The sequence below is a fragment of the Hylobates moloch genome, unplaced genomic scaffold (assembly GCF_009828535.3).
Source record: "Hylobates moloch isolate HMO894 unplaced genomic scaffold, HMol_V3 SCAFFOLD_2, whole genome shotgun sequence".
In the NCBI taxonomy this organism is placed as follows: Eukaryota; Metazoa; Chordata; class Mammalia; order Primates; family Hylobatidae; genus Hylobates; species Hylobates moloch.
This window is the reverse complement of record NW_026652277.1, coordinates 118,454,551-118,474,188: the sequence shown is the minus strand read 5'-3', so window position 1 is coordinate 118,474,188 and position 19,638 is coordinate 118,454,551. Positions and strand designations below refer to the sequence as shown.

Genomic DNA, 19,638 nt, shown 5'->3' with positions numbered 1-19,638 from the left:
CTCATATTTACTTGAGTCATTTCTGAAATTTCTCTTCTGTGTCATTGATCTTATTGTTTCTTCTTTTTTATCAAACTGTTTTAGTTATTTTGTTTTCATAGAATTCTCAATAACTGATTGGATTAAACATCCTGATTATTCTTCAGTTGTAAAATTTCTCCTGGATAAATTTTCAGTCTTATTTTTCAGGATGAATTTTAGTATTCCCTCCAGAAAATCATGTTCATATTTTAGTTGAGTAAGTGCATTGATTTTACACATTAAGTTAATGAGAAATGATATTTTTGCCAAATCAAGTTTTCCTATCTCAAAATTAAATCTATTATTTCTTGAATGTTCTTCAGCAATATTATAAAACTTTATATAGATCCTGGCTATCTCTTATTATTTCTGTTTTTGCTGTTATAAAAGTGATTTTTTCCACTTATTTTATGAGTTATTGTCTGTGTATATATATAGTCTATATATATGTCTTTTTGTAAAACTTTTATAAAACATGTTTTTATATTAAAGATTAATATTTAATATTAAAATTGAAGAAAAGAAAAATATATTTCTTTACATTTTTAAAAAATATGTAATATAAAAATATTTTACATAATATAAGGAAAAGAAAAATGTTTACATAAAAGAAATACTTTTATAAAAATATTAAATTTTTGAGACTGTCATCTTTCCAAATTCTTTTATTTTATTTAGTATATTTTAGTGAGTACCCAGTTTTCTAAATAAACATTTACTTTATCTACAACAAATAATTAATTTATAATTATACCTTTTCAGTATTTATATTCTTTATTATTTTCTCATGCCTAGTATTGTCTAGAACATCAATAGGCTGATACCAAACAACCTTGCCTACTCCCTAATTTTAATTAGTATACTCTGTATGTTTACTATTAAGCATAGTTTGAGGTATATATTGTCATCTCTAATCATCAGGACTGAATGTAGCCTTTTGTCAAAATTCAATGTCTGCACACGATCATAATGTTCTTTCTTTTTTGAATTATTAAATATGTTAACATATTAAGTGCAATGCCCTTGCATTCCGGGGTTGAAGAGTACTTAGTTATGGCATTTTGTTTTAATGCATTGATGAATTCTGTTTTCTAAAGTTCTTTACTATTTAGAGTAATATTTATAAGAGAGATATTGTTATTGTATTCACTTTTCTGCTTTGTCAGGTTTTAATATCAGTGCCATTATATTCACTTGTAGAATCAGTTTAAGTGTTCTGTTTCTGTCCTCTAGAGTCTCTTAATAGCATTAGAATTAATTCATCTTTAAAAATTTGAAAGCCCAGCTGTTAAATTTAACTCTTCAATTTTCTTTCATTATTTTTATCATTTTAGAGTTTTCTGTCACTTCTAGGTTAAATATTAGTAACAATATTTTCCTAGAAAATCATCCATTCCAAACAGTTTAAGTGAAATGCACTGAATTTTACAAAGTGCTCTTTTCTGATTCTTTTAAATTGTAGTGTATTTCTTTTATATTCTTTCAAATTGTGATATTTTCATTTTGCTGATATTGGGTCTTGTGCTTGTGCTGTTGTACTTGTGTACAGCTATACAGATTATTTTAAAGACCAGGTAGTAAACATTTTAAGCTTGTAGACATATGATCTCTGCCGCAACTATTCATTCAGCCCTCCTGTTAAAGCTCAAGCAGACTTAGACAATCTGTAACAAATTGATATGGCTGTTTTCCAATAAGTTTTATTTACAAAAACAGGTAGTTGGCACATAGTTTCCCAGCTCCTTCTCTAGTCAGTAATGGCCACTGTCTATTTTTGTTTGATATTTTTCTTTTAAAGTAAGAGTGTTAGTTTTTTTCTCAATTTCACAATCTTTAAATCATTGGTTCTACCAATGATTTAAAGTTAAAACTTTATTAGGGCTTTCTTTCTTATTACCTTAGGTTTGTTATGTTTTTATTTTTGTAGATTCTTGAGTTAGATGCTTAATTCACTTACTGTGTATTCTTTAGTTATGTAAGTATTGCAGGTATGATGTGTTTTCATAGTACAACTTTACTCTGTCCTATTATGATATGTAGTGTTTTCATTAATTTTTAGACTTATGCAGTTTTAATTTCTCCTTTGTTTTTCGAGAAAGCCAAGATATACAGACACACACACACATACAGAGCATTGCCTGTGTGTGTTATTTATTATTATTATTATTATTATTATTATTATTATTATTATTTTTGAGACAGTTTCGCTCTTGTTGCCCAGGCTGGAGTGCAATGGCGGATCTCAGCTCACTGCAACCTCTGCCTCCCAGGTTCAAGCGATTCTCCTGCCTCATCCTCTGGAGAAGCTGGGACTACAGGCACACACCACCATGCCTGGCTAATTTTTGTGTTTTTAGTATAGACGGGGTTTCACCATGTTTGCCAGGCTAGTCTCAAACTCCTGACCTCAGGTGATCACCCACCTCAGCCTCCCAAAGTGCTGGGATTACAGGCATGAGCCCCTGCTCCCAGCCTGTGTTATTTTATTCATATATTTTACACCTGATCATGTCATCTCTTCTCACTCTGAATATTCTTACGGTGTTACCTAACTGGTCTCCCTTATTGCTCTCCTTCTCAGAAATCTTCAGTGGCTTTCCATTTATTTAGAAGAAAAGCCCAAGTCTTTATCATGGATCACTTCAAACTCATGCGCAAAACATAATTTCCTCCTGACCTTCTTAGTACCTAGTTTAAGGCACATCGTTGATTCTCCTCATTCTGTTTACCTTATCATATATTCAGTGCACCAAGATAAGGATTAGCTTGAAACAATTCTAACTCCTTTTCTTTTATGTCATGTTCATCCCCCTTTCTAGACAGTCATCCAGTCTTGGTTACTTTCTAGCCAACTTTCACCTTGACTTTGGTTGTTTCTGTTTCCCCTGCCTCCATCTTCTGCAGATTGCTGTGGTGGCCAATACCTGCCCTGGTCTTAGCACAACTGTGAAGTTACCTGTCTAAAGAACAAATCTGATACTGCTTAAGTACTTGAATTGGCCCCTTTTCCACCTATGTTCGAGACAATGTAAAGCCTGATCCCAATCCTTTTTTCTAGCTTAATTTTCTTAATTTTTGCCCCACACCCTCTGAACAGAATGCCCTCCAAACACACTGTGTGTGCTCTTTAATAATTCCCAGCTTAGGTACTTATATATCCTGCTGCCTACCTTTCCCCATTTAGCAGTCTATCCCTTGTCCTTCAAGATCCACATTTCACATTTTCTGTAAAGATTTCTTTGATCAAACTATCAGATCACTGATTCATTCATTCAGGGAATGTGTAGTATCAGTATGAAGAAGGTACCCTGCCAAATGTTAGCAATACAAATGTAAATAAGACATAATTTTGTCATAAGTGACAATATCATGTCATAAATAACAAAGTTTCATTTTGGTCCATGTACCTGTATCATAAACACATTATATTTAATAGAAATCATTTGTGTATGAGTCTGTCTTCCTTACCAGCCTGCAGATTATCCAAAGCTCAGATTTTGTCTTAAATTTCTTTGAAGTCCTAGGATCTAATATATGATAAATACATGTTTCTTATTGATCTTCTCTTTGATTCTTTACAGTGCTTTTTTTTGTCTGTTAGTGACTATCATGTTTCATAAATTTGTTAGGAGGTACTCTTCTTAGGAATGTAAATAATTTAGTACAATAACAAATATGAGTTGCTTAGCACTAAATAGTCTCATGAGGTCAAATTGTACAGCTGTATTATACCCAAGTGGATAAAAACATCACTGCAAATATCCTTCTGTAAAAAACTCGCTCCTTGTACTTTTGTGTGCAGTAGAATAACTTGAGGAGCTGATTAGATATGCACATCCAAGAACATGGAAGATGTTTAACATCATTAACTGTTAAGGAAACTTATGTTAAAACCATGGTAATCTACCACCACACACCTATTACAATGGCTAAAATGAAAAATAATAATTATATAACGTATGGGAAGCTGGCAAGTATGGGAAGCAACTGGAACTGTCATACAATGCTGATGCAAATGCAAAATGTTAAAATTCGCCAGAAATGCTTTGGCATTTTTTATAAAATTAAACATACATTTACCATGTGACCCGTAAGTTTCATGCCTGGTATTTACTTTGAGGAATGAAGTCATATTCATATATACAAAAAACTGTACGTAAATATTTATAAATGTTCTGTTTATAATTGTGAAAACTGGAAACAACCCCCATGTCCTTCAGTGAGAGGTCCGATTAACAGACTGTAATGTGCCCATCAGTAGTACCGTGGAATACTACTCAGCAATAAAAAGGAATGAGATACTGATATATGCAACAACTTAGATGAATCTCAAAGCCATTAATCTGGGTGACAGAAACCAATTTCAAAAGTTTATAAGCTTTCTGACTCAATTTATATAATGGTCTTGGAGAGACAAAACTATAGGGTTGGAGTACAGATTAGTACAGTGGTAGTAGTTGGGAAGAGTTTAACTATATAAAGAAATAGCATGAGGGGATTGTTTTAAGGTGGGGAAACTCTTCTTGATTATGATGGTAGCTACACAAATCTAACACAAATATGTGTTAAAATTCTTAGGTGTGTACACTAAAAGTGGAAAAATAGTTTTGCTTTATGATGATTTTTAAAATCAGATTTTAAAATCAGATGAGGAACATCCCTGGGCCTCATCTCCAGGGATTCCAGTTCATTTTTTTTTTCTTTCTTTTTTTTTTTTTGTTTTGTTTCTTGAGACAGAGTCTCACTCTGTCACCCAGGCTGGAGTTCAGTGACATGATCTCAGCTCACTGCAGCCTCCACCTCCAGGGTTCAAGTGATTCTCCTGCCTCAGCCTCCCGAGCAACTGGGACTACAGGCACATGCCACCATGCCCGGCTATTTTTTGTTGTTGTTAGTAGAGATGGAGTTTCACCATGTTAGCCAGGATGTTCTTGATCTCCTCTCGTGATCTGCCTGCCTCACCCTTCCAAAGTGCTAGGATTATAGGCATGAGCCACTGTGCCCAGCCGGAATCCAGTTCATTTTTGTTGTGAGCTAAGGCAGACCACAGATGGAAAATTCAGATTCAAAGATAGTTAAGAATAAAAAACCCAGACTTATTTTGATTGTTGTCACTTCAAGTCTGTAATGAACCAATAAAAAAAATGCACGGAGTATGCAAAAATAGAAATAGAAATGACTCCTACCTCCTCCTAGTTCCTCACAGAGACCAGAGAGATATACCCATTTGGTGGCCACTGGTGCTGGTTGAATGTGAAACCCATGTGATCAAGTGGGAGGTACTATGTCAGTACTCCAAGATCCACCTGCTACTTTATAAGAAACATCTCTATCACAGATACATACTTCCCTTGTTTAACATCTTACTGTGTCATTGGTGCCACAGCAGTCCTAGCCATGTCTTCCCTCAAATGGGGTGTGACTAAGCAATCTATTTGTAAGAAGGACAGCAGAACATTTCAATGCAGGGAGCCCACAGATAGCAGACTTCACCTAAAACCAAACAGCAATCCAGCAATATGATTTGAATATCACCTCCAACCAATAGTTTTAGTTTCCTCTGTTGGCTTTGAATATCCACTCTTGAATATTAGAGAAGAAGTAAGTGAAATGTTTCTCCTCTCCCTACCTTTAGCCTCTGAAGGAGCTCTTAGCAAATACACCACAATTGGACTTTCTTCCATATTCATGAGCTGCTTTAAGATTACAGTAACAATATTGCTTGTCTGAAAAGATGAAAGCTGAGGCAATGAGTGAGATCCAAGTGTAATTAGTCGTAAAGTATATGTATAAAATAATTTCTACAGGCTGACTGCACTGCACAAGAATAAAATAAGAATACCCCCCACCCTGGAAACTTTAAGAAGCTCTCCTCTTTTGTTACGCTTATATATGTATTTTGTTTTGGACCCTTAAGAGGCTCAAAATGTGTAAGTTGTTATTTACTTGGCTGGCCACTAGATGGTGTGGTTTGTTAATACATTACTTTTGGTTTTATAATTGAAGCAGATTTCATGGAATGCTATTTTGTTAGATAATTTTATTAGTTAAATATTATTAACTTAGAAGTTTAAAATTTTAAGTGACCTGAGAGATAATCAGTATGGCGAAGTCTAGAATGGAACCCCAATCCCCTGAAATCTTACTCCCTGCCATTATCCAGCCCTTAAGTAAAAAGTGTAGGGAAAAAACTGTTCAAAAAGAAGCTTATGAATTGATAATGAGATTTGGAGACCAATAGCAAATAAACACATGATGTAATGGCCAAACAGAAGCTTTAACTATATAAACATTTCTTTAAATGTTAATCTAAGGTCTTTAATTTTTCTTTTTTTCTTTTTTTTTTTTTTGAGACGGAGTCTCGCTCTGTCGCCCAGGCTGGAGTGCAGTGGCGCAATCTCGGCTCACTGCAAGCTCCGCCTCCCGGGTTCACGCCATTCTCCTGCCTCAGCCTCTCCGAGTAGCTGGGACTACAGGCGCCCGCCACCACGCCCGGCTAATTTTTTGTATTTTTTAGTAGAGACGGGGTTTCACCGTGGTCTCGATCTCCTGACCTCGTGATCCGCCTGCCTCGGCCTCCCAAAGTGCTGGGATTACAAGCGTGAGCCACCGCGCCCGGCCAGGTCTTTAATTTTTCTAAAAAATTCTGCCTATTATATAGTGAATCTTCAGTGAGTCTTTAAAGACCTTCTGCTACAGCACTTACACAGGTGACATATAAGTATACTGAATCTCACCTCTGGGCTCAGATTAGGCCAAAGAACAGAACCAGAAGTAACATTATTACAGTAGTCCCCCTTTATCCATGGGGTATATATCCAAGATATGAAACCACAGATACTAGTGAACTAACTTGATTGGTGTCAATTAAGTACGTTTTTGTTTGTATGTCTTCCACCCACAAATTTAATGCCTTTTTCATCTTAACTAAGTATGTATCACACACTGTAGCTGTAACTTTTGCAATTTGAGGTGCAACAGCAAAACTAACACAAATTTCTTTTTTCTTCTTTGTAATTTCACGAATAGAAGATTTGTTGGTCTTACCATCGATTTTAGCAACCTCAGCATACAATTTCGTTTTTCTTCCCTTAAGTTGAAAACTTTCACCTTTTCACTTAAAGGAAACGCTTTATGGCTTCTCTCTTGCGAACTCAAGTTGCCAGCATCACTAATGTTGCGCTTCAGGGCCATTATTAAGTAAAATAAGGGTGACTTGCAAACACTGTGATACTTAAGCAGTCAATCTGATAACCAAACCTACTGCTAAGTGACTAATGGGTGAGGAGTGTCTACAGCTTATATATGCTGGACAAAGGGACAATTCATTTTCTGGGCTGGGTGGAGTAGGACAGTGTGAGATTTCATCATGCTACTCAGAAGAAGAGCATGTAACTTACAACATGATTTGTTTATTTCTGGAATATTCTACTTAATATTTTTGGACCACAGTTGACCTCAGGTAATGGAAACCACAGCAAAACTACAGATAAGGAAGGACTACTCTATATTCAATGCACATGTATAGTTGAGGAGCTAAAACAGATAATCTGGTCAATGCTTTGCTATCAAAGATCACCAAGAACACAGCTGTAGGTGAACAAAGCTAGGTTTATTGACTTATTGCAATGAAGAACATCATAGAGCAAGCATCATGGGGATCTCAGTAAGAAGGGAGAAGGCCTCAAACGCAGTGGGTCTGGAGTAAAAGTGTAAAGGCTCTAAAGCAGATATGGACTTATCGGAAAATATACTCAGAAAAGCCAGCCATTGTGGCTAGTGTGGGTGAGGTAAGGGGATGAGATTTATTTTCGTAGCCTTGCATTGTAATGACTCTGGCCTTTACTCTTAAGGAGTTGAGAAGCCACTGAGATTTAGTTTTATTTTGAATAGTATATATTTTGAAGGCTAAGAAACAGGTAATACTGATTGATTGCAAAAAGGGACATCTGGATGAAAGAGACACTTGCTTTTCACCTCTTTCCTTTTGAATTTTGTGATATATTTTGGTATTACCTATTTTTTAAGATAGGTAACATTTTTTATGATTTTATATAACGCATTATATACTAAGACTTAGTAATACCTTAAGATGCTTAAAAATAATTTTCTGGTTTCTTTGATAAACTCATACAACAGAAATGCTAAATAACAATTGCTTTTACATGCTAAATAATACTCTTATGCTTTCTTGGTATCTAGGTACAAAGGTCGAGAAATAAGCAAGTACGAGAATTATTCCCAGATGGTTTTAGTATTCATCATGCAGGAATGCTTCGGCAGGACAGAAATTTAGTTGAAAATTTGTTTTCTAATGGGCATATCAAAGTCCTAGTGTGTACAGCTACATTAGCCTGGGGTGTCAATCTTCCCGCCCATGCTGTTATTATTAAGGTAAGAGCTTACCTTCCTTGATATATGGATTTTGTGTGTGTCTTAAAGCAAGGCTCTCGGTTGACTTATTTAGAAAAATATTGTAATTTGGCTGTTTCCTTGACTTTGAATGTTATTTATAAAAGATCAGAATTATTTTCTCCAATAAGAATCTAGTTTATATTGTGAAAATTTAACTGTATCACAGATGATGAAAGGATTAGTTAAAGTACACTTTTGAGATCTTGCCATATTTGCCTAATTTCAGTATTCAGTTCATCAGGATTATATTTGTGTGTGTTTATGTAAATTTTTGTTAACTTTTCCTCATCTAGGGAACACAAATATATGCTGCAAAAAGAGGCTCCTTTGTTGACCTTGGAATTTTAGATGTCATGCAGATATTTGGTCGAGCTGGACGACCACAATTTGACAAATTTGGGGAAGGAATCATTATAACAACGCATGATAAACTCAGCCATTACCTCACTTTGCTCACTCAACGAAACCCAATTGAGAGTCAGTTTCTGGAAAGCCTTGCAGATAACCTAAATGCAGAGGTAAGATCTAATGAGTAAAAGTTTGGAATAGAATCATCAGCCTTAAGAATGACCAAGAAAGATAAAGATTGAGTTGGTTGCTGTTTTGTAGTGTTTAGGATTACAGTCTATGCCATATAGTTATAAGACAAAACAGGCTGAATGGCATTATTGTTGATTAATTCAGAGGATTATAGAATGATAACTGATAAAAATCTATTGCTAAAAGACCATACTTTTAAACTATGAGGCTTTGCTAGAGACCAGAAATCTAACAAAGACTATAGAAAATATGGAAACAGAAATAGCAATAATAATTAATATTTGTATGGCACTTTTACAAAGTTTTAAATGAAATTTTTACTAAAGGTTTAATAAAATTTATAAAACTCTTTTAGCTCTATTAGGTCAGTTAATTAACTTTGTTATACACAATATGATTGAGCTAGATTATGATCATTTGTTTCGTGTGTGTGTGTGTGTGTGTCAGGTTTGACTGTTTTCATGACACTTTAAATTATTGCTTTGGTATTCAACACTTTGCTAGTTTAGTATTCTTTCATACCTTTAAAGTTGACTCAAACAATACTTGAAAGTAGGTAGGATATAAATATTAAGTAAATGAATACTTTGAAATATTTGTAATCAAATACTACTTATTTTGTACAAAGTCCTATATTAGGTACTTCTTAAAGAGCTTATAGAAATTTTATTTAACATTCCATTCATATTATTTATGTCTTCTTAGAGAATGAAAAACACACTTACTATTTCATTTTCTCTATTAAGAAGTGTATATTCCAAAAGGGGAGAAAAAGACATGAAAACACAGTGCAATGATGTTGGAAAGACAGTTCTGTAGAAGGATTCAGCAGAAGGAGAAAATAGGTTTCTCCCAGGCTATCAGGAAAGTCGTGGTTCATGAATGTGGTAAAATTTGATCCAGTGAGAGTGTCTTTATTTTATGAGAAGATTGGGACTTTTAGGTGAAGGGAGTAGAGTAACAGCTTGTCTAGTGCAGAAGATCTGTGTTAGAGAGTATCCACTGCCAGAATTGGGACAGTCATTCAAAGAATGGATACGTTTTAGAAGATAACGGTTAGAAAGAAAAGCATGAAAGGCCTCATTTTCTATTAGCAAAATTACAAGGACATTTTTAAAAACTGAGAAATAAAATTTGAATCCAAAGGAAATATTATGATAGCTCAATTTCAGTCCTACTGGCTACTATAATTGTGTGGCTTAAATAACTAGGTCTTGGGTTAACAGTGTCTAATGTATAGAACAAAGTCTCTTAATATAAAATGATAGTGGCAGTGAACTGAGGACCTGCTGTATACCAGAGACTCTGCTCAGTGCTTCAGGTACATTATCTTATTCTCTCAATACTGCTGCTATGGAGATATTATCCTCAGAGTGATACGTAACTGACCCAAGGTCACTACGTTATAATTTTTGGAACTAGTATTCAAACTCAGATCTATTTAACTCTAAACCTAGACTTTTCATTATAGCTTAGATTTCTTTTATATAAAATGTAGTAAGTTAAGGGTGAATATATTTCCTTATGTTAATATACAGCATTTGCCCTCTTCTAAGGCCTGTATTAAAAACATTTTCCAAAATGGTAGCCATAATTTTTCTGACTTACAGTAAAAGGCATGGTTCTTTCATGCACATCATGAAATGCATGTCAAAGAAGACTGTATTTCAAATGTAGAGGCCTTAAATCCAAGGACAAGATGTTTGCATAACATTCTACAGAGATGGGATGAACTCTGTATAAAAAATGTATGTAGTATGTAAGGTGAAAGAAAGATTAACGTAGTTTTGAAGAACAGACTTAAATTCTAAAGTTAGATTTGAAGTGATACCTTAAAATGCATGTCAAGGAAGACTATATCTCAGTAAACTTATGTCCTTAATAGCTTTTTGTAATTGGTAAAATAAACACAAGTTGGCAATATTATACAGAAGACACAAAGTCAGTAAAATACTGCTTTTTTCTTCAAGTAACTCTTTTTCTTATGGACTGTAAAATAGCATCACTAAAACTATTTGATCAAGCCCTGAGAAATTAAAAATAAATTAGGGCCCATAAATTTATCAAATATTTATAAAGTACTTACTAAATGTGTGATTTTCAGGAATGTCAGCTAACTATAAGCATAATTCCATTTAGTGATATAAATGGTATTTAAATAATGTAACATATATCTTGACATTTTTCACCCATATAGTGAAGTATAGCCATTGTTGAACTAGCTTGCTCATATTCTAATCTATTGGAATAGTTCCCTATTAAAGTAAATTTTCCTGTTAAGGAAACAAACTCTTAAATTATTGTTGAATGTGAAATTAAATTTGGCTATCTGTGGAAATCAAGTGTGAAATTGGTTTATAAAATGAATATGTGCTTTGTTCTTTAGGTAATGAATTTTTTAAGTCTTTAAATTCCCCAAATCATTGCAAGACTCTACAGTTGCACTAATCAACATTAGAGTCGTGTTAGATTAAGAATGTTGCCTCTATTAATATCTTTGATATCATGAGTATCAATTCTGACTATTAGTTTAGGAGAACTGGAGAAATTATTATATTAAGTTATAATTTCAATGCAAACATGTTATGAGGCACATTTGCTTATCGATGCGTAATGAGACTAACTAAATAATCCTAATGCTGAAAGGTCACAAGTCCCATCCATATATAAAGTCACTTAACTTTACACTGAGAGAAATACTGAGGCTTATTAAAATTTATTCATCAGACATTACTGAGTACATACTCTGTGCCAGCTCCCTATAGTGTGTTCTTCAAAACTATGTTAATCTTTCTTTCACTTTACATACTACATACATTTTTTATACAGAGTTCATCCCATCTCTGTAGAATGTTACGCAAACACCTTGTCCTTGGTTTAAGGCCTCTGCAATCTGAGCGACCTTCCTAATTCTGGCTGCAATTACTCTCCAACACAGATCTTCTGCCCTAGACAAGCTGTTGTTACTCTATTCACTTGTAAATAGAGATACTCTCACTGGATTGTTGTGGAAATTTAAGAAACCCCTGTGCCAAGGTAGTTTACAGTAAATGATTAGAGTCACTTACTTTTTCTGATAGTCTGTTGATATTCAGCCTCATTCATACTTATTGCCAGCACTGAAATTTTAGTTAAATAAATAAATGAATATAGTAGCATAGTTTTTATATGTATTTACTAGCTTATATATACATATATATACACACGCATGCATACTCATGATGATTATAGTATTTGCTTAAGTTTTTATATGATTTCAACCATTTTTTAAAAATACATATTCAAATAAACAATTGAGATAACCTTAAATACTAAAGTTCGATATGAAGTGATATTGAGTCTTATTTCTAAATTACCAAATTCGTGGTGGATTTTATTTTTCTCTTTTACTTAACAGAACATAAAACTATCACACTATATACTAATGCCACTTTTAGAAATGTCATGTTAGATGTTTTTCTCTAAAAGCATTTTGAATAGGTATTATGTGATAGGCACAATGGATGGTAGGTTCATATAAGTCATTGTAGTTAGTTACATATGTCTCACCTCCGTGTGACCCTGGAACTTCTTGAGGCCAGGGAGCATACTCTATTTGTTACCATATCCATTGTGCTTTACTCAGCACAGGCTTGTTACTGACTTACTATATAATTTTGAGATGAGTGAATAAATTTCAAAGACACACTATGAAAAAATTCCTGTTTTATAAAAGGTTCCTGTACTAAGTAGCCACTAGGTGACAGCAAATATTTACAAATACATTTTTATTTTTTGTCACTAGGTGGCATTCAAATATTACTCTCAAAATAAGGTATAGCTTCATAAATTTACCTTCATTTTTCTGAGTAGTCTTGTCCTTTTTAGTGAACATTTACAAGACTTGCTTTAGTTGATCCGATCTTTGCTACCTACTTTTTCCTTTCCTTTAATCATATCACTGGTAGCAATAGGTAATTTTTAAATGTTAATTTACTGTCTGATTTTGAAAATAATAGCAAGCTTATTTTATCCCTTATAAATTTTTCTACTCATAGGAGTTGTGTGATGTTAAAGTAATATTCTAAGGTTATAGGGAATGTAGGTCATTATTTTAAAGTAACATCATAAAGTCATGACGGGAATATAGGTTATATGTCTATGGTTTAATACAATTTGGTCTGTCAAATAATGGATTCACAAAGGGGAGAAACTCTCAGATTTTTAGCCATATCACCAAACTGGTTTCATTTACCTAAGTAGACTAGAAAATGTTTAACTGTTTTAGTTGTAAATCTTCATGAATTGTTACACAACTCCCACACTGGCTCAATTTTAGTTCTTGCTACTCTTATTTTGGTGGAAAGCCTTACAGTTTACACTAAATATATATATTTACCTACATTATGGATGGCTTAGCCATTTGTAGTATAAATTTAAAAGTTAGTAGACAGAATCTCCCGTATTATATTTCAACTTTTGGTCATTTCTCTGTTTTAGTAACAAATAGTATATCATAATATTATAATGAAAATTATGCATTACTAAATCTCATCTTCAACTAACTAAAGACAATTAACCATCCACATATTTATTTCATGAAATTAGTTATACAGAATTATAATAAAAATTATAATGTAGGAGTTAAACATGAAGGTTTTACTTTCTTTAATATTAGGACTAAATCGAGAGGGTTTGTTTTTCCTTTTTTCTCCTAAAATTAATAATTTAGGTAGGGAACATCTCTTCTCCTTTAATTAAAGTATTAGGAGGTTAAAAACAATTTCAGTCAAGGATTCAGGAAAAAAAATACAACTATGAAGTTTTACAATGTGGGTAAATTTTTAAAGTAAAATAAGTACCTTAAGTAAAAATAAAATTACTACCTATAGATCCATTGGCCAAGGAAATATATTTCTAAGAAACTTTTCATTGAAATTCTTTGTTAATATCATTTTCTAATGATTTTTTTCTCTTTGTTATGCAGCTCATATGCTATTGTTGTGTTTTTAAATTATTAACCTTTGATTTCATTTAATTAATATATCACAAAGCTACATTAAATGCTATATTAAAAATAATATTTTCTTTCAAGACATAATCTGAAGAATTATCCACTGTTTATTATGATTCAAATGCATGAATATTTTTTCCATAGATTAAGTTTACTGATAAAAACCACTCCCTGTTCTTGTACATGAGTTTGTTAAAGTGTATGTATTATTAATATGTATAAATCACAACAAAATCTGCTTTGTCTCGTGCAAAACAAGTCAATTTTTTATTGTATTCATATTACATCTTCATACTTGCAGTCCTGCAAATGCATATCTTGAGAGGTAAAAGCGAATGTTATACCCTCTGTGGTTTTGGTGATGACAGTATACAGAATTAGGATAAAAATGAATAGAATTAACAATGTTTCGTTGTTTTTATTCTCATGCACTTAACACTTACATTTTTCAGCAGTGTAGTCACATAAAATGAAACTAAAATAAGTTGTATACTGAATAAGAAAAAAAAATAACAAATGTCCTTAATGCTATGTAGAATTAAACTCCTTTTAAAGAAAAATAATCATCTGCCATAATATTGAGGAAGTTCAGTTCTGAAAGATAGCATTTCTCATGTATCATTCTCAATTAAATGAGGCAGGACTGATTTTAATTAATGGGCAAAGTGTTGTGTCCAGTCACTGTGCCTACCTTTTTAAAAATACTGCATAATGATGTATTTTTAAAACTTCACCTGTGACAGAATGGCCTTTGATGTAATGTTTATGTTCAACTTTAATACATTACTTTAATTTTTGTCATATTTTTGATTTGCAGATTGCTCTGGGAACAGTTACTAATGTGGAAGAAGCAGTGAAGTGGATAAGTTACACTTATCTTTATGTACGGATGAGAGCAAATCCATTAGCATATGGCATCAGTCACAAGGCTTATCAGGTAGGAAACTCATTTATTAAAAAAAAAAATTCAGACCTTCTTTTTGGTTGTTTCATGATATGAGAATAGATATTTGTTTGCTGCTCTTGCCTCATCTGAAAAGAGGTACCTAGAAGAAAAACAAGAGTTTTAATATTTTTCAAAAAATTATATAGGCCTCTGTAGTTATTAGGCAGGCTATCTTTAAATATATTTTTCTACAAATACTTATGTTAATCTTTGTACTATTATCCGTGTATTCAAGTATATTTCTATTTGATATTAATATTTTGGTGTGATTTTTTTAAACTATGAGAAATTTCATTTTAGAATAAATTAGACATGAGGAAACTTACAGACAATATTTGATAATCAGCTTAGGTTATATACAATCTTTTCCTCTTATCAAGTCTCTTCTAATCCCTATTCTGAGATTTAAATATACCATTAAGGAGTTACTATCTTAACAGTTTGAGGACTGGAATCAGTTCCACTATTCAAGTCCATATACATAGACTGAGAATTAGATGCATTTGATAGGAGTTCTTCCTATGAACTTTACAATTGTGTGGTCCGTGTGGCTTATAGATTCTATGAAATCTAGTCTTTCCTTTATAACTCTGCTTCATATATTGTAAATGTGTCCTAATTGTAGATAAAATCCAGTTGTTGTCTAATGAAAACATTATTCTACAATGATCATATGGATATTAACTAGTATGAAGTCAAAATTTGTAAATAAGTTGAACTTTATTCAAAATTATAGTTTCCCCTAATTTACTATAACTTAGTTTTTATATAAATCCTATTATGTTATCAAAGCAGTTACCAATTTTTTAATTTTTATTTCTTTTATTTTTTTTCTTTCCCTATGCAGTAGGTTTTACCATGGGAAAATTGAAACTTAAGGCTTGGGGGAAGAAAAATAAGAAAAGCAGCAGCAGCAATTAGTTCTGAGGCTGTTAAATCTAAAGCCGTTATTAGGTTTTTATACTTAGATTTACTCTAGATGGGACTCAACTACTTTTCTTCTTCTCAGTTGAAATTTGTGCTAATCTTTAAATGAATATTTACATTTACAGCCAAATTGCTCTGTTATAAAATACAACTGCATTATAACCTGTAACCTTACACATTTAAAGAATATGGCACTAGTTATTCCCATCACAAATATGGGCATTTTGAGAAGAGTCAGTGGCACTATGAAAATGTTTTGAAGGAGTAAAGAAAAACAAAAACTGAACAATTTATTTTTACGGACTAAGCCATCTCAAATTTTGGAACAAGATAAATACATCAATTGATTTTAAAGTACTAGGTTATAATCAAAAGTCATTTGCCTATCATTTTCCAGTATAAAGACCTTTTGGATACCTAGTACCTTTATACTTCAGAGAATCTTGACTTTTTTTTTTTGATTTGTGTGTTTTAATGTTATTACTCAATACAAATCTGTGGCCCCAAAACTCTTATGAACTAACACAGATAAAATAGTTTAACATATTTTTAATGGTTTAGTAATAGGTGATTAATAAAATAGTTTTATAAGTTGAACCTGATACATGTATTATCACTCATAGCAAACATTTAAGACTTTTTGTATTTGCTGATGTAACTCTTGACTCCATCTTACTTCCCAGCAGTTGATGTTCTTTTGCTCCATTTTTCTGATTTTTAAAATTTATTTTAACTATATTTTCTACATAAATAAGCGCCATAAATATCTAAGTTAGAACAAATGGTAGTAGCGTTAACTGATTAATTGATTTCTAAATTGTTTTAATACTCCCCCTACTCCATTAAAGGTCATATTTCACTTTACTCTTCATGACTACCGAGTGTTCCTCAATAATTGACATGTGTACATACATATATTTATACACAACACTATAGTAGCAAGAATATTTGTTAACATCTTATGTTTTATTATTTCTGCTTAGAAAAAGTATTAGATAAGTAATAATTTTAAAACTATACAAAAATTCACTGTCAACTTTATTTACTTTAGAACGGGTTCTCCCATCTGCATATAATAATAATAGAAGTAAAAAGTAAATAAAGTGAGCCAAGATCACGCCACTGCCCTCCAACCTCGCTCTGTCGCCCTGGTTGGAGTGCGGTGGCATGATCTTGGCTCACTGCAACCTCTGCCTCCTGGGTTCAAGTGATTCTCTACCTCAGCCTCCTGAGTAGCTGGGATTACAGGCACGTACCACAGTACCCAGCTAATTTTTCTATTTTTAGTAGAGACGGGGTTTCTCCATGTTCGTCAGGCTGGTCTGAAACTTCTGACCTCGTGATCCGCCCACCGTGGCCTCCCAAAGTGCTGGGATTACAGGTGTGAGCCTCTGTGCCCAGCCGGATAACTTTGCAGTTCTAAATATATCTTGATTTTGACAGGGAAAGCGTTCTTGCTATCATTTCTCCAAATAACTGATAATAAAGTAGGAATATGATTTGATAATTTAAAATCTCTATTTACTTTAGTATGGGAGAAAAACAATTATTGAGTTTTTAAAATTTGATTTTTAAACTTTATGATTTTAAAGATCATAAGATCATATAAGAATTTTAGATTCCAAAAAACTGGTATCTGAAAAGAATATGCACATTGATAATTTTAATGAATTTTTAAGCTTCCTTTATTTAATGGCATAAAATATTTTCAATTATTTCCTAAATGTAGAAAAATGTACTTTAAAAATTGTAATTAAAAAGTCTAACTAAAACATTAAGAACAGTTTTAATTTCCATAAATAAATATGTTTGCAAATAGTTACTCTCTAAAGCAGTATTCAACTGTTTATATATTTTTTGCCATAGATTGACCCAACATTAAGAAAGCATCGAGAACAGTTGGTCATTGAAGTTGGACGAAAACTAGACAAAGCTCAGATGATTCGTTTTGAGGAGCGAACTGGATATTTTTCCTCAACTGATTTGGGTAGAACTGCCAGCCATTACTATATTAAATACAACACCATTGAGGTATTATACAAATGCAAATATGTTTAATTTTGGATGCAAATACTTTCTAGACTTCAAAATATATTATTAATGCAAAATAACAAAAGCAAATAATAGAACAAAATCCATTTAACTTATATGAATTCAACAGTATACCCTCAGTAAAGACAAGAAAAAAATAAAACTTCAGATACTAAGGAACCTCTTGTCATCCTATAGCAATAAACACACCCAAGCCTAAAAAGTCAAGGCACATTTGCTTTTACATGTAACGGTTTTCAGAAAACACCTCATGTGCTTACTAACTTTTCCCCATCTTTCCCCAAATAAACCTTCTGTTTGTATAGCACTTTAGGTTTCTTCAAAACTTTTAAACATATATTATCTCAGAACTGTGATCTGGTTGAAATCAATCCAACACATTGTCTCTAGCTTTTCATTCCTTCCATCACCTATTCATATCCACTCATTTTGTCAAAGTAACTTTTTAAATTTGTTCACTTGCTAGTGTGTTGCTACCACTCTATATCCTAAACCTGTTTGCAGTTCTTCTGCAGGAACGTTAGCCCTTCTTTAGCATTTGTTTTCAATCTATGTGGCCTTTGACTGATTTTTTTCAACTCAGTTTTCTGATTTTCTGTATGTCCTCACTAGTAATATTTTGAGAATTTTCAGACTACATATTTTCTAGATATACATCTCTGAATTTTATGATATATGATCAGCTTAGAATTCGTGAACTGTGCAGATTTCCACATGGCCATGCTGAAAATACGCAAAAACCAGAATTTTATGAACTTTTTAAAGATATCTAGTGTAGATTTTATTAACTTTTATTCATCATCCATCTTTTTGCTGCTAAAGATCTTCCTTAGCTAATTATGTTCTAGGAATTTTCTTTGGTCTTTGATAAATTTGTTTTATAAATATGTTTATAAAGCAATGACTTTAAATACTGTTACAGACATTATAACTGCACTGTCTAGGGCTCAAATTTCTTTTAAAATGTGTAATTTATGGTCACATTTTTAATTTAAAATATTTTAAATATTTTGATTTTAATCAAATATAACACTTACTTTGGTAGACCTTTAATGAACTCTTTGATGCTCACAAAACAGAAGGTGATATCTTTGCCATAGTCTCCAAAGCTGAAGAATTTGATCAAATTAAGGTAAGATTTCTTGAAATTTGAATCAAATGCATATAACATGTATGCATTCATTCATTTATAAAAGGTTCTCATTAATTAATACCATGTAAGCTGTATGGCACATCACATGTGGAATATCAGCAATGTTCTTTATTTATCAATAAGACCCACTGTCCTAGATTATAATATTACATCATACCTGACATCATTCTTCGTTCTGTACTGCACATCAAATAATTTAAATTGGTTTTGCAGTAATGAAACTGTTGAAGAATGTAGTATGAAGATTTTGGTTTCTTGCAATATAAGGCTCATTGAAGAAAATGTAAAAGTACCTGTATGATTCAAACCTTAGATATGAGTATTTCTATACCTGTATTAATATTTAATCTTATTAACAGTGAAAACTTTAATACTTTGAATCATAGTACTTCATGGCTTTAAGCTATGAATGTGTTATACCATATAAAAATATATGACTATAATGAATGCATTTGAAGATAATTCAAGTTTGCCCTAATCCAGTTGGGCAGAGGTTTTACTATGGTCAAATAAAATATGAAATCTCATCAATTCAAGGATGGTGAGGTCAGAAGATTTAATTTTTTGGCATATCAAATTTTTATATGTCAA

General features: G+C 32.4%; 1 protein-coding gene across 2 annotated transcripts in view; it reads left to right on the top strand.

Annotated features, from left to right (window-relative positions):
- The window catches only part of ASCC3 (activating signal cointegrator 1 complex subunit 3), a 390,213-nt gene that overhangs the window by 224,206 nt on the left and 146,369 nt on the right, over positions 1-19,638 (top strand). For both annotated transcript variants that reach the window (XM_032155721.2, XM_032155702.2), the window contains exons 15-19: positions 8,224-8,415; positions 8,730-8,954; positions 14,787-14,906; positions 17,709-17,873; positions 18,940-19,026. In XM_032155721.2, coding sequence (XP_032011612.1) covers positions 8,224-8,415; positions 8,730-8,954; positions 14,787-14,906; positions 17,709-17,873; positions 18,940-19,026 — 789 coding nt within the window. The remainder of the gene's footprint in view (positions 1-8,223; positions 8,416-8,729; positions 8,955-14,786; positions 14,907-17,708; positions 17,874-18,939; positions 19,027-19,638) is intronic.